An 18,167-nucleotide genomic window follows, 5' to 3' on the forward strand; every position below is an offset into this window, starting at 1 on the left:
GATTTTGTACCTTACAGTATGTCTGTTTTTAGGTATAAGTGGGCCTTTGTTCCAGAGGTGGACATGCAGAGTTGCAGCATGATTTCAGATGTAATGGAAAATCACCAGGAATGCAAGCCTCATGTCGCTAGAATCATGGATTTATTGAAGCTAAAATATGGGGCAAGTACTATCTTCATCAAATAACTTTTATTGCCTGAAACTCCATAGTTTTCTTATCAAAAATATTTTAAAATCAATATGCTGCTCAGATATACCCAAGACAGTGTGAACAATATTCTCATGTATTGAGCAGAGCTGCTTCGATTCAGCAACATTGCTCAATATTTGTATATATTTGGGAAGGCATAGTCTAGTAATCCTTCTATGGGACCCAATTCAAGTTAATTGATTAGTAGATGATAAGTTAATGTGGTGCATGCCCAATTCATGTAAAATAAGCAAAGTTATTCATACTTAATGCAAAATAAACTTATTATATGCTGTTTTTTATTTTATTCTATTTTGTTTTCTAAAGGTTGTTTAGCTTTTACTAGTGGAAATGTATTTAAGATTTCTACATATGTATCTCAAGTTGTTGAGGGCCTGATGCACATAGATAGCTCACAAACTAGATGTGATTGTTATGTCAAGTTGAATGTGGTTTGTCCAACTTCATTCTTACTTCCCAACTTGATTCTTCCTGTGTTTATGAAATTGCAAGTCCCAGAATATCTTGCTAGCTATGCTTCTAGAGTCATTCTTGTAAATTCTCTGAGCTGTCATCCTACAATATTTTGAGTGCTCAAAAATATGGAAAATATTATCTATAATTTATAAAATAGACTAAGTTAAAAATGTCTATGTTCAAACAAAAAATTGTGTGTGTGTGTGTGTATATATATATATATATATATATATATAAAATGTTTGTTAAGCATTCAGAATACACTTGCTTAGTCCCAGACATGGGACAAATCTTATTTCCTGTTTCAGCCTAGCCCAAGGCCATCTACAGGCAGTAGCCACAGCAGTGGCAGCTCATATTTGTGTAAATTTTTTGGCTTGCTAACAAAGAATAAAGGGAGACCGATATGATCATTTCAAATTTATTTGTTCTCATCAGTCAGCCACACCCTTCTGAGATTCGAACCTGGGCTGATTGCACATTAGGCAATTGTTCTAACCCTTAGGCCACAGGCTCTTTCTGTTTGGGCCCTAGGAAGGTATTCTAAATACTTAACAAACACTTAACACATATCTCCCTTGCTTCTCAGCTAACAAAGCGAGAAAGAGCCTGTGGCCTAAGGGTTAGAACAATTGCCTAATTTGCAATCAGCCCAGGTTCGAATCTCAGAAGGGTATGGCTGACTGATGAGAACAAATAAGTTTGAAATAGCTATATCTGTCTCCCTTTAATTCTTTGTTAGCAATCCAAAAAATTTATATATATGTATGTATGTATGTATGTATGTGTGTATGTACGTATGTATGTATGTATAAATTTTTGGATTGCTAACAAAGAATTAAAGGGAGACAGATATATCACAGTTGATATATATATATATATATATATATATATATATATATATATATATATATATATATATCACAGTTGATATTAAATACATTCATGCAAATGCATATTAACAGTTTGTTTTTTATTTTATTTTTTTCAAGGAACAAAATATAAATGATGAAGCAACAAAAAATTGTGACTTTCCTCTTTTGGATCTTCATTCTGTATCAAATATCACACAATTAATTCCATTCTTTAATACATTAAATTCTGCTTTTAAAACTCAAGGTGGCAGATTACTAAGCACACACAACTCCAAGACTTTTAAAAACAGCTATCCCAACACCAGTGGAACAAGAATTTTGAAGCTACTGGAAGAATATGTTGAGCGTGATTTTATAGATAATATGGAAAATGAATCATTGTAAAACATCTGTTTCGTTCTTGTAATCATCAAGTTTCATTTTGTTAAAATGTGAAATGCTTGAAGCAACATACAACTTTCCATTGCTTTACCAAAACAAATTAGCTTAAGTTAAAATGAAGAATCATTATTTGTCAATTAAAATAATCATTTAATTGAGATGCTTATTTATGAGTGCAGATTTGTTGACTTTCAATTAAAAAAACAATTTCCTTCTACCAGGAAATATAACATTCTACATTTCTCAAAAGATAAATTGTTGTAATTTTAATTCTGCTCTAAACAACGTCTGCATAGCAACTTACTAAAACAGATTAGCATAGTTTACATTACTCATGTTTTTCTAACCCCAAAGTAATAGTCTACACCTTTGCAATATTGATCAGCCTTCTAGGTGGACCGTGCCAGAAAGCCAATTCCACAGAATAGTGAAACTTCCTATTTTTATTGAGATTAGCTATAATGGCAGAATCTTGCCAGTTAGATCAGTTTGCCTGAGATGCTTCAGAACGTGGTCTCATTCTGGCCTTAATAATGCTTCAGATCATGCATAATCTCCAGCAAGGTCATCCACCTTACTCTTTATAGGTGGTTGACTCATAGCCTTTGGAAGGCTTAAGTCCCCTCTATCCTATTGCAACCCCACATTGCAATAATCATTTCCACTACAGTGTTAGGCCTATGATTATAAGCAAAAACAAATTTAGTAGCAAGTAGGGTTTCACCAAACCTAATGATTATTGCTTTTTCAGTAAATATTTTTAAGATTTGTCTTTATGTTTCCATGAAATTTATGAGTAACCATTCTAAAACTAGAAAAGGTTTTTTTTTTAACTTGGAAGTTTTAACTAATTTAAAGCCATTGTTGCCTTTTACAGTTTGATGTATGATACTTAATTGTAATAGGCCAATAAGAATGTAAAAGTATGTCTAAGAACTGTATAGTTCCTAAAGACATGTATATATGTTTAGTATGTATGGATTACTATGCTGCATTGTCAGTACCTACTTTCCAAACCTGTTCGCAGTTTTGCTGACACATTCTTCTGCAAAAATGTACATTTACTGAAAGTATTGTAGAGGTAGTCATTGACTTACAACCTCAATTGAGCCTAAAATTTCTGTTGCTAAGCGAGACATTTGTTAATTTTGCCCCATTTTACAACCTTTCTTGCCTCCATTATTAAGTGAATCATGAAGTTGTTAAGTGGGTAACGTAGCTGTTAAGTGAATCTGGCTTCCCCATTGACTTTGCTTGTCAGAAGGTTGCAAAAGGGGATCACATGACCCCAGGACACTGCGACCGTCATAAATATGAGTTGCCAAGTGTGTGAAATTTGATCATGTGGCCCTGGGAAGGCTGCAATGGTTGTAAGTCTGAAAAACAGTCATAAGTCACTTTTTTCAGTATCGTTGTAACTTTGAATGGTCACTAAACAAACTCTTGTAAGTGGAAGACTACCTGTATAAGACTGGAAGCAAATAGATTTATAGTTAAAGAGGCTTTGTGAAAGACAGTGGCTTTTGCTCCAGCTAAGTTTTTGCACAAAGCTTTGTAATACATGAGCAGAACCAAAGATCAGAAGGTCAAAGATGCCACGCAAATAGCTACAAACAGAAAAACATAGATAACAAAGCAAAAAATGCGTATATTCAAAAACTACTACTCTCTTCTTTAAATGCATTTAGTATTATACTTTTTTAAGTTCAGATTTTTTATGTGACTGTCCTTTCTCCATCTGTGATGATTACCACTTTGAGTTTCTCAAATAATATACACTGGGCAAAAAACAGCACCAATGTGAATATTTCTGTGTCCCACTTAGGTAAACATTTAAATACCTTTGTTGAATTTGTTAAATGTCAAAAAAATGGCATGTTTTTCATTTAATTAGTTTTGCTTTTCATTAAATGCCCAATCAGATCATAAACACCTGATGTATGATGTAAAGATGTAATTTTAATATTGTAAATTATTTATGTATTTTGTAAACTTAAATATACTTTAATTAAACTTTATCATTATGAATGTATACTTATTCCTTTCTAAATGTTTTTGATCAAAGATATATGTTCTGCTGTATAATAGATACTGCTGTATAATACTGTGTGTTTCCTGTCATGTGGAAATTTAAACATTTCCAAAATCTTTGACAATGTTGCTAGCTCTCAGGGAAAATAAGACAGTCTTTATTTGCAATGCTAGTTGTGTCACAGGAGAATCTCACATGTCCCTTGCTCTTTGTTTGTTCTGAGGAAGTGCAGCTAATATTAGCTGTTTTACAATACATATAATTCCCAGGTCTGATTTAATCCTCTAAATTTGAAGTTTAGTATCCTAAATACATTGTAACTTACTCTTCCATTACATCCACCACTAAACTTTCTTTCCGTTTTTCCTCGCTTCTGTTTTCTCCTCCATCCACTTTGAACTTATCTCAGGGGCTGTATTTATGATTTTATTGTAACTTTCACTGTCATTTATAATGCCCTTAATTGCTTATTAAGTTAGTTCACCTTCTCATGCAGGAGGTCATTTCCTGCTACATGGTTGAACTTCATTCAGTCTTGCAAACAATGTATTGCCTTTGTTTCTTCAGGGCCCTTTTTCCCAAATCCTGTCTAACAAAATGTATTTTAATTAATTGAAAATGTACCTGACCAGTTGGATTAACAGTCGTTGGCTCTCTATAATATTTAGTAGATTTACTGTACACAACTTGTAGCTGCACAGCAACGTGAGATTGATAGCAAAATGAGAGCCAGGCTAAAAAGCTGGAGACTGTGAATTATAATTCCGCCTTAGCCATGAAAGCCAGCTGGGTGACTTTGGGCCAGTCACTCACTCTCAGCCCAACCCACCTCACAGGGTTGCTGTTGTGGGGAAAATAGAATGAGAAAGGTTGTTTTGTTGGATACGTTCGCTGCTTTGAGTTATATGTAAAAATAATAAAGGCAGGATTTTTTTTTCCAAAATTTGAAATTGTCTGGTTTGGGAAATAGCACTATTGAAACGTTTGTTTTCCAAGTAATCATAATATAGGTGAAGTTTTGATTTGATACTACTGTTTTAAAATGACTGATAACTGAGTATCTAAGGCAATGATTTATGGCAAAAAGAAACTGGGGATGTAATTACATATTTAAAATGATTGGCAAAGGAGAGTGGAGTATTAAGGTAAATAGTTGCTGTATAAAGATGTAATCACTGTTGAATGTAATTTTCATAATGTTATTGCAGAACGCCACCTTGAACATTAAGTGTTTGTTTCTACCACTTATATTCTTCATTTAGATTGGTCTTTCGTACTGAATGTTTTATTTCTAAATCACAACCTTTTGAAATATCCACACACCTACAAATGAACAGTTAAAAATAAATCATTTTTAAAACAAAGTTTCAATTCTTAACTTGCAATTATTTTGATTATTATTAATATTTTTTGGATTTCATTTACCATTGAGCATATAACAGACACTTTGATAGCATATTCTGTAAGATACAGATTTAATCTCTGAATCTAAGAACATGTAGTTTTCATATGGAAGGTTGACATATCTATTGATTGTCATCCTGATGAATGGCACCCCAATTTGTGCCAGAGTAAAAAGTTGTGTATGAAAAACTTGTAAAATATTGAAGAAATATGTAGGGAAAGTTGTTGAGGAAGAGTTGCAGTAATACTGCAGAAAAGATGAAAAACATATTGGCTCTGTCAATTGTATATACAATCCCCAAATTCTCTGTCTGAAGTCAGCCAGCATTTATGAAGAACATAAGCAGAATAAGCCAGCAAAGAAAGGCTGGAATATGCTACATCATTGTTAATTTCTCCCCTTAAGGTAGACTTAAACTAGTCCAGCAAGTTGAATGTAAAAATTAATGTGAAAGTGATAGTCCCCAATTAATGATGGTACCTGGGACCAGAATTTCTATCACTGAGTGACACAATTGTAAAACGCAAACTCATATGACTGCACCGCTTCATGACAGAAATTCTGACGCTTCCAGTTGCCATCAAGTGAATCACTGGGTAAAGAAGGTCATCACGTTGTTGTCATTTGTGACCAAGTGCTGGCTTCCCTGCTGACTGCTTACAGAAGCTGCAAATGGTGGTTATATGATCTTGGGATGCTGCAATGGTCTGAGGACGAGTCCTAAGTACTGTGTTCAGCACCTCTGAAAGTTTGAGAGTTTGCTGAATGGTCATTAAACAACAGCCACCTGTAATGGAGAAAGGATACAATCTTGTTTTATACCTTTGTACTGTAAATAGAGATGAGTTAAGTCCCAGATGGTTACCTGTAAATTGAATGGTACAGTTTATTTGTTGAATTTATTTGCCACCAATCTCATAGCAAACAACTCTGAGCATTTGTACTACACTATACTACCACAGGGTAATACTACAATTGACACACCAGACATCGAAATGGCAGGGTGTCAAACTGCCGGCCCGTGGGCCAGACGTGTCACAAGGAAACCGCACCCACCCCATTGCCGGCAATGGGGAAAACGTTCTGATACGTTGCACGATGTCGCGTGACATCACGAGTTTCACATGTCTGCTCTAAAGTTTTATTTATTTATTTATTTATTTATTTATTTATTTATTTAGTTACATTTATATACCGCCCTATTCCCTGAGGACTCAGGGCGGTTTACAGGAAATTAAAAAATCCACCATACAAAAGTTTAAAAACCAAATTAAAAAATATTAAATTGACCCTGTATACTTAAAACCCCAATTAAAATTTCTCCTCAGCCTGGGCCCGAGAGCTCAAAGAGCCAGGTCTTCAGGCCCCGGCGGAATGATCGGAGGTCGGGGGCAGTCCTCAGCTCCACCGGCAGCTGGTTCCAGAGGGCAGGCGCTCCCACTGAGAAGGCCCTATCCCTGGGTGTCACCCGCCGGCAATCTCTCACCGGCGGCACCCTGAGCAGACCCTCCCTGTGGGAGCGCACTGGGCGAAGGGCGTTTGATGCCGGCAGCAGGTGTTCCCTCAAATAGCCCGGACCCAGGCCATGTAGGGCTTTATAGGTAATAACCAGCACCTTGAATTTCACCCGGAGGGCAACCGGAAGCCAATGCAGCTCGCGGAGTAGAGGTGTTACATGGGAGTATCGGGAGACCCCCATTACAACTCGCGCGGCCGCATTCTGCACCAGTTGAAGCCTCCGAGTGGTCTTCAAGGGCAGCCCCATGTAGAGAGCGTTACAGTAGTCCAGACGGGAGGTAACAAGCGCATGAGTAACTGTGCGTAGGGCGTCTCGGTCCAGATAGGGACGCAACTGGCGCACCAGGCGAACCTGTGCAAAAGCCCCCCTGGTCACGGCTCCTATGTGGTCTTCAAAATTGAGCCGTGAGTCCAGGAGGACGCCCAGGTTTACAAGATACTGACTGAATCAAAGGTTGCCTTTAAGTCTGTCAAGGCAACATTAATTTTTCACTCATCAGCAAATTATATACACTAATATTAATTCTTACTCAAGAAAATGTTGGTGCCTCATTAGGCTGGTTTCAGATCTGGACATTCCACAGTGGAGCAATAATTTTAGCAGTTATGCGTTAATAAATATTGTAATAGAAAATCATCTTAGATTTAAGAAAAAAAGTTGTTCAGGCTGCTTGGAGCACAGAGCAGGAAACAACATACTTTTCAAGTCCCAATAGACATGACATTATGAATTAAATTTAACAAAGTTTAAATTAAAATAACATTGTTCAAAGTGGATTTCATGTTCAAAAGTAGAGATTAGCTTAGGTTTCACATTTATGTATTGTTTTGACCCAGTGCTACTCAACAGCTTACTCGTGAGGAAAAACCCCTTTTCAGTTAGCAAGGCATGAGCAAGGCAGGACTCATGAGAAAATAACCACTTTTTATTTTAACAAGGCGTTTATGGAATAAACTCCAGATAACCAGTCCTTAGATGTAAAACAAAGAGTAGCAGTCTCTGCTCTCACTTGGCTGAGATAAGTACAAAGTCTCTGAGTTCTCGGCAGCAAGGCTCATTTAGCAATTCAAACCAAACACAAAGAAGTCCGACAAACCTGCATAATTGGCAGAGTCCTGGCAAAAGAAATCCAACAGAGAAACAAGATACCAGAGCATGAACAGTTGCCTGTGGCAATTGGCGCCTCCCACATCTCTTTATAGTCCAGCCAGGGCGTGGCTTCTTAGAGTCTCTTACTTTTCCTGGAAAGCTGCCCAACTGCCCTCCGTTTTCCTGCATGCCTCTCCTCTCTGTGCCTACGAGCATCTGGAACAGGCCCCAGCTGTTCCTCGCTCAATTCAGGCCATCACAGCTGTTTTTCTGCCTTTGTGTGAGTAAATGGGCCCGGCTCTACATCTGGCTCTGAGTCTTCTTGCTCCTCAGAGCCTTCTGCAGACACCCCTTCCCCCTCATCCGATTCACCTGACTCGGCTGCCGGATCCGCTGGCAGTCGAGAAACCACAACACTTGTGTCTTAGGGCTTTAGTTATTTTCAAAAACATTTACATGTTTAATACCATCATCTCCAATTGTTTCTGCAAATCAGCTGTAGATTTATAAAAGTCCTTCAACAAAAATAATTGTTACATTGAGTATGGAGACTGAAGACGTTGCCAATTTACTAACTAGAGTGCTAACTTGTTAGTTTCAGATCCCAAATCATCATTGCAAAACTATTGAGCAATTATAATGAAATATTTATCACTATAAGACCTAATTGCAATGTTAACAAATAACAAATACCAGCAATCCTTTGCTGCAAATCGGATGTACGTCTTTCCAGTACAGGGTATTTTTGTTTATTTGTTTTGTTTTTGGTAAGATGACCCTCATTCATGAACAATCTGCAATTTTGATTATCTTGAATCAAAATACTGGGGATATAGCTAAGAAAAAATGTGTATCCTTAGTATTTTAGTTGCATTAACTTTAGCTTGAGAAACTAGTTTTCGTCAGGTATCATAACATCTAGTTTTCATACACTTTTACAGGTCCTTAGCTTCTTTCATCAGGCTTATGTTCCAGGTTATCTGGAGCAAAGGAAACCAACCTCTAGAAATGTAAGGTTATTGGGGAAAGGACAATAAAGAAAATCACTCTTTAAAATAATGACAAAAAATAAGTATAATAAGCTTAACAAAATATGTCACATTTTAGGCAGTTTAGATTTCAGACCATGTCTAGAATTCTCTGCAGAGACAATAGACAAAGGCAGTTGAAGATTAGATGTTGCTAGGGATGGCTCTTTTGAACTTCAGGATTTATTATTATTAGTTGTACACTACAATGTATAGAAGAGAACCACTATGGTGAAACTGACTATGTGACTTTGGGCCAGTCACTCACACTCAGTCCCAGACTGGTAAATTGATAAATATCTATCTACCAATCCACAATGGACTAGCATGTGGATTACTTCAAGGAAGAAACGTTCATCCTGCAGTGGATTGATTCAGCTTAACAATAAGATATAAAAAAAACAAAAATGAGAAAGAAAACCTAATAGCATATCTTACAATAAAAATAAATCTTAAGTCAAAATAACATCAAAAACAAATAAACCTCTGAATATGATATATAGTTATTATGTGGAATGCAGTCCTTTTGTTGTATAGCATGAGGAATACAGTATTTGGGAAAGTCAATATTGTTGCAAAGGGAGTGATGAGAGCAGGACACCCCCTCTTCACCCCAAAGAGACACTACCTTGGCAAATGTAGGAAGAACCCAATACAAATTAGTCTGACTCAGAGGCAGGCTGAGCTAAATAAACTAACACTTAACACACACTGGCTACAAAATATCACATCTAAACCACAGGAACGCAGAACCGGCTAAGAGCAATTAGGATTGACAGGATTAGAACAGAAACACTAAAAAGTACACAACAATAAAATAATTACACTGGATCCTTCCTGGAGCAAAAATTAACACTTTTTAGACAGAATTGATAAAGGAAGTAACCCAACAATAGACACTGACCAACAAATCAGAAAAGACAAATTTTAAACTCACCCAATCAGAAATGACTATTTTGGAAACCATGAAAGGGTATAAGAACTTATGTTTGAGGACCATTCTGTCTAGTTAGCTGGGGATTCATGCTGAATTGTCACTCAACTTTAATCTCCATGATTAAACCTCTCTTTCCAGTAGCTGGCTTCACGTTCTATTTGTTCTCCTCTGTGCTGCCTAGGGCAGGGCTTTTCAACTTTTTCACCCATTGTACCACTTTTAGGATATGGCAACATCCGAGTACCACCAGTTGCCTAGAAAGGTGTCAAAAACTTGATGACCAAAAAAAAGAAAAAAGTGGTGAAGTACAGGTACTCCTCAACAGTTTGCTTAGTGACTGTTTGAAGTTACAATGGCACTGGAAAAAGAGCCCCCCAAGCCACAGCCAAGCAAGACACCTCCCTGCCCGCCCGGTGCTACTCTTTCTCCTGTCCGACGTTTTCATTGTTGTGAGCATTTCTGTTGAGGATTGGCAGCGGGGGTGGGGTGGGGGGTGTTTGGTTTTTATTCCCCCCTCCTCTGCTGGGTGGTTGCAGCAGGTTTTGGTCACTTCACATGACCCTGGGACACTGTGACCATCATAAATATGAATCAGTTGCCAAGCATCTGAATGTAAACCACAAGACCCTGGAGATGCTGCAACATTCCAGCTGATCGGTGCTTCTTCTGGGCTCAGCAGAAGCGCCAGGATCAGCGCTGAGCTCCAGCTGGAGCCTGGCACTGACCCTGGTGCTTCCACTGAGCCCTGACAGCCCTACAGCTCCAGCCATCTCTCGCTCAGGCTTGTGCGGTGCTGCCACCAGTTCAGCTCATTCCCCTCCCCCGCTAACACTTTTCTAGGATGGTCCTGTACCACCTGCCAGGTGTCAATGTACCATAAGTGGTACCCGTACCACTGGTTGAAAAGCCCTGGCCTAGGGGAATCCCAGCTGGAAGAGCCTGAATGGGGGAATTCCTCCCAACAGGAGTGTTGTTTTGCCCAATAAACAAAAAGGAACAACTTCTAGAGATTGAGCAGAGTTAGCAAATCAGGCATTTATCAGCTGCCTGAATCAGTCTTCCAAATGTATTCATGATTAAATGATAAATGATACAAGTAGTTTTGTCCATCTTTGTCCCTGTTTTAAAAAGATTAGATGAGAGAAATTTGGCAACTCACCTGTTGCTTTAGAGTAGCCAACACTATTATGGGCTGTTGGTTTGGTCTCTGAGCTTGGCAAATTGGCTGCAAACATTTCATCTCCATTCGGGGGGGGGGGGGACATTGTGCTGTACAGACTAGCAGAATTCCAAGAGCAAAACAACAGCCCATCTACCAACCCTAGCTACTAATATTCAAACACATCACAACACTGTTATTTTCAGGAAAATGGTGAGGCTGAAATATTATTTATGAAATACTTGAAAAACTTGCATAGATCCTGAGTTTTATTTTCTCCTAAGAATGTTCAGGATAAACAAAACAAACAAAAAGTTTGATTCCACCAACAACAATTAGAAAAGGCCAGGATGGGTTCAGCAATTTTATTTTTTCTACTTTACTTTTTCTGCTAAGAAAAAGCAGAAAGTGTAGTGTCGATTTCAATTACAATAAACTGGTTTATTTATCCCTCAGGAACACCAACAGCGCATTTTAAAACCCCTTTTATACTGAAGCCGGCGAGCCTTTGCCCAATCCCCGGCCGAGGATTCTCCCGCCACTTGTGTTCTTAACCAATCAGCGGTAACCGCATGTGGAGCTGTCAACTTGTAGCTGTCAGCGGTAACCGCATGTGGAGCTGTCAACTCGCAGCTGTCAGAGGGAACTGTCAAACCTACACTGTCAAACCACAACTGTCAAATGCACTTTTAACTATTATACATTACACCCCTTCCCCCCACAATTAAACAAGTAACTATTTACAGAATTCTTTTGTTTGTACAGTGTTTGTGACAGGTGTTTTTAGTCGGACTCTTGCCCCCCAGACCAATCATAGTCCTTCAAGTATGCTGGTGGCCTTCTTGTCCTGGCAGAGCGTCTCAGGGAATCGTCTGCTGTGCATTCCGTGGCTGAAGGTGATGTAGGAGGTAGGGGATTCACAGCCACAGAGTTTCTGCTGCCCTGGTGATTTAGGGCAATATTGGGGGGGGCGGCAAAAATGGGGGTCTCTCCCGGAGTCTGAAAGGTTTCCTTGTCCATCTTGCTGGGACATTTCCTGGGTGTTATGGGCAGGGGTGCCTGGTTCGCCCGAAGATGATTGACCACCTGGAGCTTGAGGATGATTGCTCAATCCCCTTTTTCTCAATTGATCTATGTGCCGTCTAAACTGACGGCCCCCTTCCCCCTCAACAAGATAAGAAATAGGCCCCGTGTGAATAATAACCACTCTAGGTAACCATTTGTTCCCCAGGCCAAAGTTTCTGGCCCAAACATAATCCCCAACATTGAATTGTCTTGGAGGAACTGGTAGCTCTGTTTCAGCTGCCACCCTGTCAGGGTGCAATCTGTCTAGTTTTGTAACCAGACGGCGGCCCCAACGTAGGTCTGCTGGACTCCTGCCGGTTGATGTGCAGGGGGTAGAGTGCTGGGTTAACAGAAACTGGGCCAAACGTTGGTGCCAGTTGCCCGTGATGATGCAACGTAAAGCGTCTTTAGTTGTTCGGACAATAACTTCAGTCAGGCCGTTAGTGGACGGCTGGAAGGGAGCAGAGGTGATGTGCTTAATCAAGTTGGCCCTGGTGAAAATCTGGAAATTTGCAGAAGTAAATTGTGGCCCATTGTCTGAGACTATCACATCCGGAAGACCATGTGTAGCGAAGAGCCCCCTTAGCACTTGTACAGTGCTGGCCATGGTCATACTATTAACTGGAATCACCTCTAGACACCTTGAATAGCTATCAACTACGATGAGAAATAGCTGCCCCGGAAGGATCCTGCAAAGTCGATGTGGATCCTAGACCAGGGGTTGTGGGCTGCTTCCCATCTGTGTATAGATGTGTGAGGTGGCCCTGGCCTGGACTGCTGACAACGGTGACATCCAGCTACGTGTTCCTTAATGTTTTTGTCAAGGCCAGGCCACCAAAAGTAGCTGTGTGCTAAAGCCTTCATTTTTACTACTCCAGGATGACCTTCATGTAGCGCTAGGAGGGCTCTAGCTCTATGTTTGTCTGGAATGACAACTCTGCTTCCCCATAAGACACACCCTTGGTGTGTGGATAATTTATTCCTTCTCACAAAATAGGCTTGGAAATCAGTCCCCGGGCTGTGGCCTTGCCACCCCGATGTTACCCAAGCTAACACCCTACTCAGGATTTTATCTGTGGTTGTTGCTGAGGCAATGTCCTTTACCTGCAGGGGGCAATCTGGTAGTTCTTCAATGGCTAAAATTTGTCCCCAGGTGCTGGGTCTGGGTCATTATCGACCAAGGGTAGTCTACTTAACCCGTCAGCATGACACATTTGTTCCTCAGGGGTCGGTTCTCTCGCCCCTCCTGTTCAACATCTATATGAAGCCGCTGGGTGAGATCATTCGTGGTTTCGGGGTGGGGTATCATCAGTATGCTGATGATACCCAACTTTTTCTTTCCACCCCGAACCAACCCAGCGATGCCCTCGCCGTGATGTCCCGGTGCCTGGAGGCGGTCCAGGTCTGGATGGGGAGAAACAGGCTTCGTCTCAATCCCGCCAAGACTGAGTGGCTGTGCATATCGGCATCTCGGGTCAACCAGACTATTCCATCTCTAACGATGGGGGGTGAGGTGTTACCCCCCGTTGATAGGGCTCGCAACTTGGGCGTCCTCCTGGATTCACGACTCAATTTTGAAGACCATATAGGAGCCGTGACCAGGGGGGCTTTTGCCCAGGTTCGCCTGGTGCGCCAGTTGCGACCCTATCTGGACCGAGATGCCCTACGCACAGTCACTCATGCGCTCGTGACCTCCTGTTTAGACTACTGCAACGCTCTCTACATGGGGCTGCCCTTGAAGACCACTCGGAGGCTTCAGCTGGTGCAGAATGCGGCCGCGCGAGTTGTGATGGGGGTTTCCCGATACTCCCATGTAACACCTCTACTCCGCGAGCTGCAATGGCTTCCGGTTGCCCTCCGGGTGAGATTCAAGGTGCTGGTGATGACCTATAAAGCCCTAAATGGCTTGGGTCCGGGATATCTGAGGGAACACCTGCTGCTGGCATCAAGTTCCCTTTGTCCAGTGCACTCCCACAGGGAGGGTCTTCTCAGGGTGCCACCGGTAAGAGATTGCCAGCGGGTAACACCCAGGGATAGGGCCTTCTCAGTGGGGACGCCTGCCCTCTGGAACCAGCTGCCAGTGGAGCTGAGGACTGCCCCTGACCTCCGTTCATTCCGCCAGGGCCTGAAGACCTGGCTCTTCGAGCTCTCTGGCCCAGGCTGAGGATTAATCTTATTTTAACTGGGGTTTTATTTAGACAGGGACACATATAATTTCTTTTAAAATTTGTTTTAACTTTTGTATTTTGGTTTTTTAATCACCCTGTAAACCGCCCTGAGTCCTTCGGGAAAGGGCGGTATATAAATGTAATAAAATAAATAAATAAAAAGAAATTTCTTTACCCGGTTTGTAGATAAATTTGAATGAATATGCGGATAGAAACGTGGACCAACACAAAATTCTAGGGGACAGGATTTGAGGGGTCTGTTTGTCAACGGTGAATAATCCCAATAAGGGTTTGTGATCTGTAAGGACCATGAATTCCCTTCCATATAAATAATCATGAAATTTTTTTATCCCAGCAACGATGGCTAATGCCTTGGTGGAGCAGTGGGCTAATGCCTCCTTAAGTAACACCAGCTGCCTGCAATTAGTGCAGGTTCGCATCCCACCAGGCTCAAGGTTGACTCAGCCTTCCATCCTTCCGAGGTAGGTAAAATGAGGACCCAGATTGTTGGGGGCAATAAGCTGACTTTGTAATAATGCCGCTTGGGGGGGGGCAAAAGCCCTAATAAGCAGTCATATACATAGAATAAAGGCTATTGCTAAGCACATTGATTTGTGCTTCTTAGATTGTAAGCCGCCCTGAGTCTTCGGAGAAGGGCGGGATATAAATGGGATTAAAATAAATAAATAAAAAATAATAATGCCTCTTTGTGAATTTGGGCATAATTTCTTTCAGCCCTGGACAGGGTCCTGGAGTAGTAAGCAATTGGTTTCTGAACTCCACTTTCTTCTAAATGGCTTAGCACAGCGCCGACCCCATAAGGGGAGGCGTCACACGCTAAACAAATTGGTTTGTGTTTGTTATAATGGGTGATGGTTGAATTGCTGGACAGTAAGTTTTTTAGATCCCTGAAACAGGTTTCATAAAGAGATGACCACTTCCAGGGAGTGTTTTTATCTAGCAACCTGTGTAAGGGTTCTGCTATAGCTGCTTTTTGGGGAAGAAAGGTGTGGTCGAAATTTAAGAGCCCTAAGAAAGCTTGTAATTCTGCTTTATTCCTTGGTGTTGGGGCCATTTTAATGGCCCGCACTTTAGAATCTGTGGGATGGATTCCCTGTGCATCTATCCTATAACCCAGGAATTCCGTGGATGTCACCCCTATTGAGCATTTTTCTTTTTTAAGTTTTAATCCTGCGGCACGAAATCTGCTTAGCACCATCTGCAACCTTAAGTTCATTCTATAATTTCCTGGAAGATCCCAGGGGCAACAGAAATGCCAAACTGCAGTCTGTTAACTTTGAAAGCCCCGCGGTGTGTCACGATCGTTTGCGCATCTGCTGTCTGCCTGGTAACAGGGAGCTGCAAATACGCATGTGTGAGATCGAGCTTGGCGAAAATGGCGCCTGACTGGATCGCGGAGAGGACGTGCTTCACTGATGGGACAGGGTAAGCATGTGGGTTCAATGCACGGTTTAGGGTGGCCTTATAGTCAGCGCAGATCTATACCTCACCGTTAGGTTTAATGGGGGTGACTATAGGGGTTTCCCAGCTTCCCCCGTCCACGGGTTCCAGCAGTCCCAATTTTATAAGGCGTTCAAGTTCGTTCTCAATTTTTTGTTTGAGGGCAAATGGAACCCTTCTAGCCTTAATTCTGACTGGGAGGACATCAGGTTTTAATTTCAGGGAAATTGGAGCCCCAGTGTACTTCCCTAAAGAGCCATCGAATACGTCTGCAAATTGTTTGCAGACGGATTCGAGGCTTCTGGCCTGGGTCAGATGGACTCCTCCTAGCCAAATACCCAAAGCTTCAAACCAATTAAATCCCACTAAGCTGGCCCCTTTTCCCTGGGTAACTAGTACTTCTAATGGTCCTAGAAATCCCTTGAACTGAACAGTTAGAGTGGCTATCCCCTTTAGTCTGATTGGGGCTTGTTGAAAATCAGCCAATTTTATTTGAGTGGTTTTCAGGGGAATTTTCCGTTTGCTGAGGCCACAGATTGAGTTGTAGGTCTCCATTGAGATTATGGAGACCGAGGACCCGGAGTCCACCTCCATCTCGCAAGGAATTCCTTGCAAGTGGACTGTAATTTTTATCTTTGGCCTCAGCAACTGGTGGATATTTAGGCGACTATCCGGCTCATAATGCCAATTAGTGGTTTATACCAAGGGCCAAGGGGGCTCTGTGCGTGGGGAGTAGGGGGTTGTTGTACCTGGCAGAGATGATTCGAGGTCATTGACGTTTCCCTGATTTCGGCTGCGGCATATGGACCGGATGTGCCCTGTCTTGCCACACTCGTGGCATTTGGCATTCTGGAATTTACACGATGCTTGTGGGTGAGCTGCTCCGCAGCTGGCACATCTCATTCCTTGATCTGGTGTGCGGGGGCTTGGGTAGTTGTTTGTAGTCTGAGGTCTGTTTGGCCCTTTTCTGGCACCGCGCTGAGCCTGGGGTTTCTTGAATTTTTGCTGAATTACATCTATCTCGTTGTTGGCTTCCGTGACCTCTTCTTCACCATCCGTAAAACTGCTTTGGTAGATTGACCCATTTGGCCTGTTGGTGGGCCGATCTTGGGTTTCCTCATGAGTAGTTTCGCGTGCTTGGATCTCGCTGATGACCTCATTGAGGCTCATTGTCGGTTTTGCGACAATTTTTCGTTGGAGTCGCTGGTCTAGGAGTCCGAGGACAATTTGATCCCGGATCCTGTCTTCAAGGTCCTGGAAATGACACCAGCGAGCGGCATGTCGTACAGCTGCGATGTAATCTGTTGCGGTTTCACCTGGACGTTGGGTCTGACGGGCGAACCGAACCCGCCAGTATAGTTCTGAGTGTACTGGCATGAAATGTTTGTTCAGCTTGTCTGTCAGCTCTGAGTAGGAGACGGTGTTGACTGGGTCAGGATTGCAGAGCCCGATGGCAATGTCATAGACTGCTGGCCCACTGAGGTACAGTAAAGCCGTGGGCTTTTTCCGGTCCTCCATTATTTGGTTGACAAGGAGGTAGCCCTCTACCTGTCCAAAATGGGAGTCCCATCGCTCGGGATATCGGATATCGAATTCTCTGATCTGCCCCAGCGTCGTCATTCTGTCCCGGTGAATACTGCTTCGCGGATTCCTTTGGGGACGGGTTTCCCCAGTGACTTCAGCTCAGTGACAGTCAGCTTGTGACTTCGCTCAGTTTATTTTTATTTTTATTTTAATTCCATTTATATCCCGCCCTTCTCCGAAGACTCAGGGCGGCTTACAAGCTTAGCAGTAGCTAAGCTGTTCCACAAAGCAGTACCATCCTCGTTGCCAGATGTAGTGTCTTGCGCGGGTTCCTGGTCAATAAGGACAGCAGACTCGGTCGATTTCAACTGGTTTATCCCTCAGGAACACCGACAGCGCGTTTTAAAACCCCTTTTATACTGAAGCCGGCGAGCCTTCGCCCAATCCCCGGCCGAGGATTCTCCCGCCGCTTGTGTTCTTAACCAATCAGCGGTAACCGCATGTGGAGCTGTCAACTCGTAGCTGTCAGCGGTAACCGCATGTGGAGCTGTCAACTCGCAGCTGTCAGAGGGAACTGTCAAACCTGCGCTGTCAAACCGCAACTGTCAAATGCACTTTTAACTATTATACATTACAGAAAGTTAAAAAGTAAAAAAAGCAAAAAAAAGCGATTAAAGTGTTAATTCAAAATTAACACAAGTTAATTACAGTTTAGAATATATAAATTAGATGACTTAGATTATGTTCAACGCTACTTTTCTTACAGATTTTTTTTTAAAGAAATGGGAAACATCATACTTCACTTTTCATTAACCTCAGATCAGATTGTTGATAATGCTTTTTATCTATGTGTAACC

At 41.6% G+C, this 18,167-nt stretch overlaps 1 protein-coding gene across 3 annotated transcripts in view; it reads left to right on the forward strand.

The window, feature by feature from the left end:
- DOP1B (DOP1 leucine zipper like protein B) overlaps window positions 1-5,320 on the forward strand; it is a 52,169-nt gene extending 46,849 nt beyond the window's left edge. For all 3 annotated transcript variants that reach the window (XM_081327314.1, XM_081327315.1, XM_081327316.1), the window contains 2 exons: window positions 33-162; window positions 1,660-5,320. In XM_081327314.1, coding sequence (XP_081183440.1) covers window positions 33-162; window positions 1,660-1,926 — 397 coding nt within the window. In that variant the 3' untranslated portion in view covers window positions 1,927-5,320. The remainder of the gene's footprint in view (window positions 1-32; window positions 163-1,659) is intronic.
- The last annotated feature ends 12,847 nt before the right edge of the window (window positions 5,321-18,167 follow it).

Source organism: Vipera berus (genome assembly GCF_964194415.1).
Source record: "Vipera berus genome assembly, chromosome: 4".
Lineage (NCBI taxonomy): Eukaryota > Metazoa > Chordata > Lepidosauria > Squamata > Viperidae > Vipera > Vipera berus.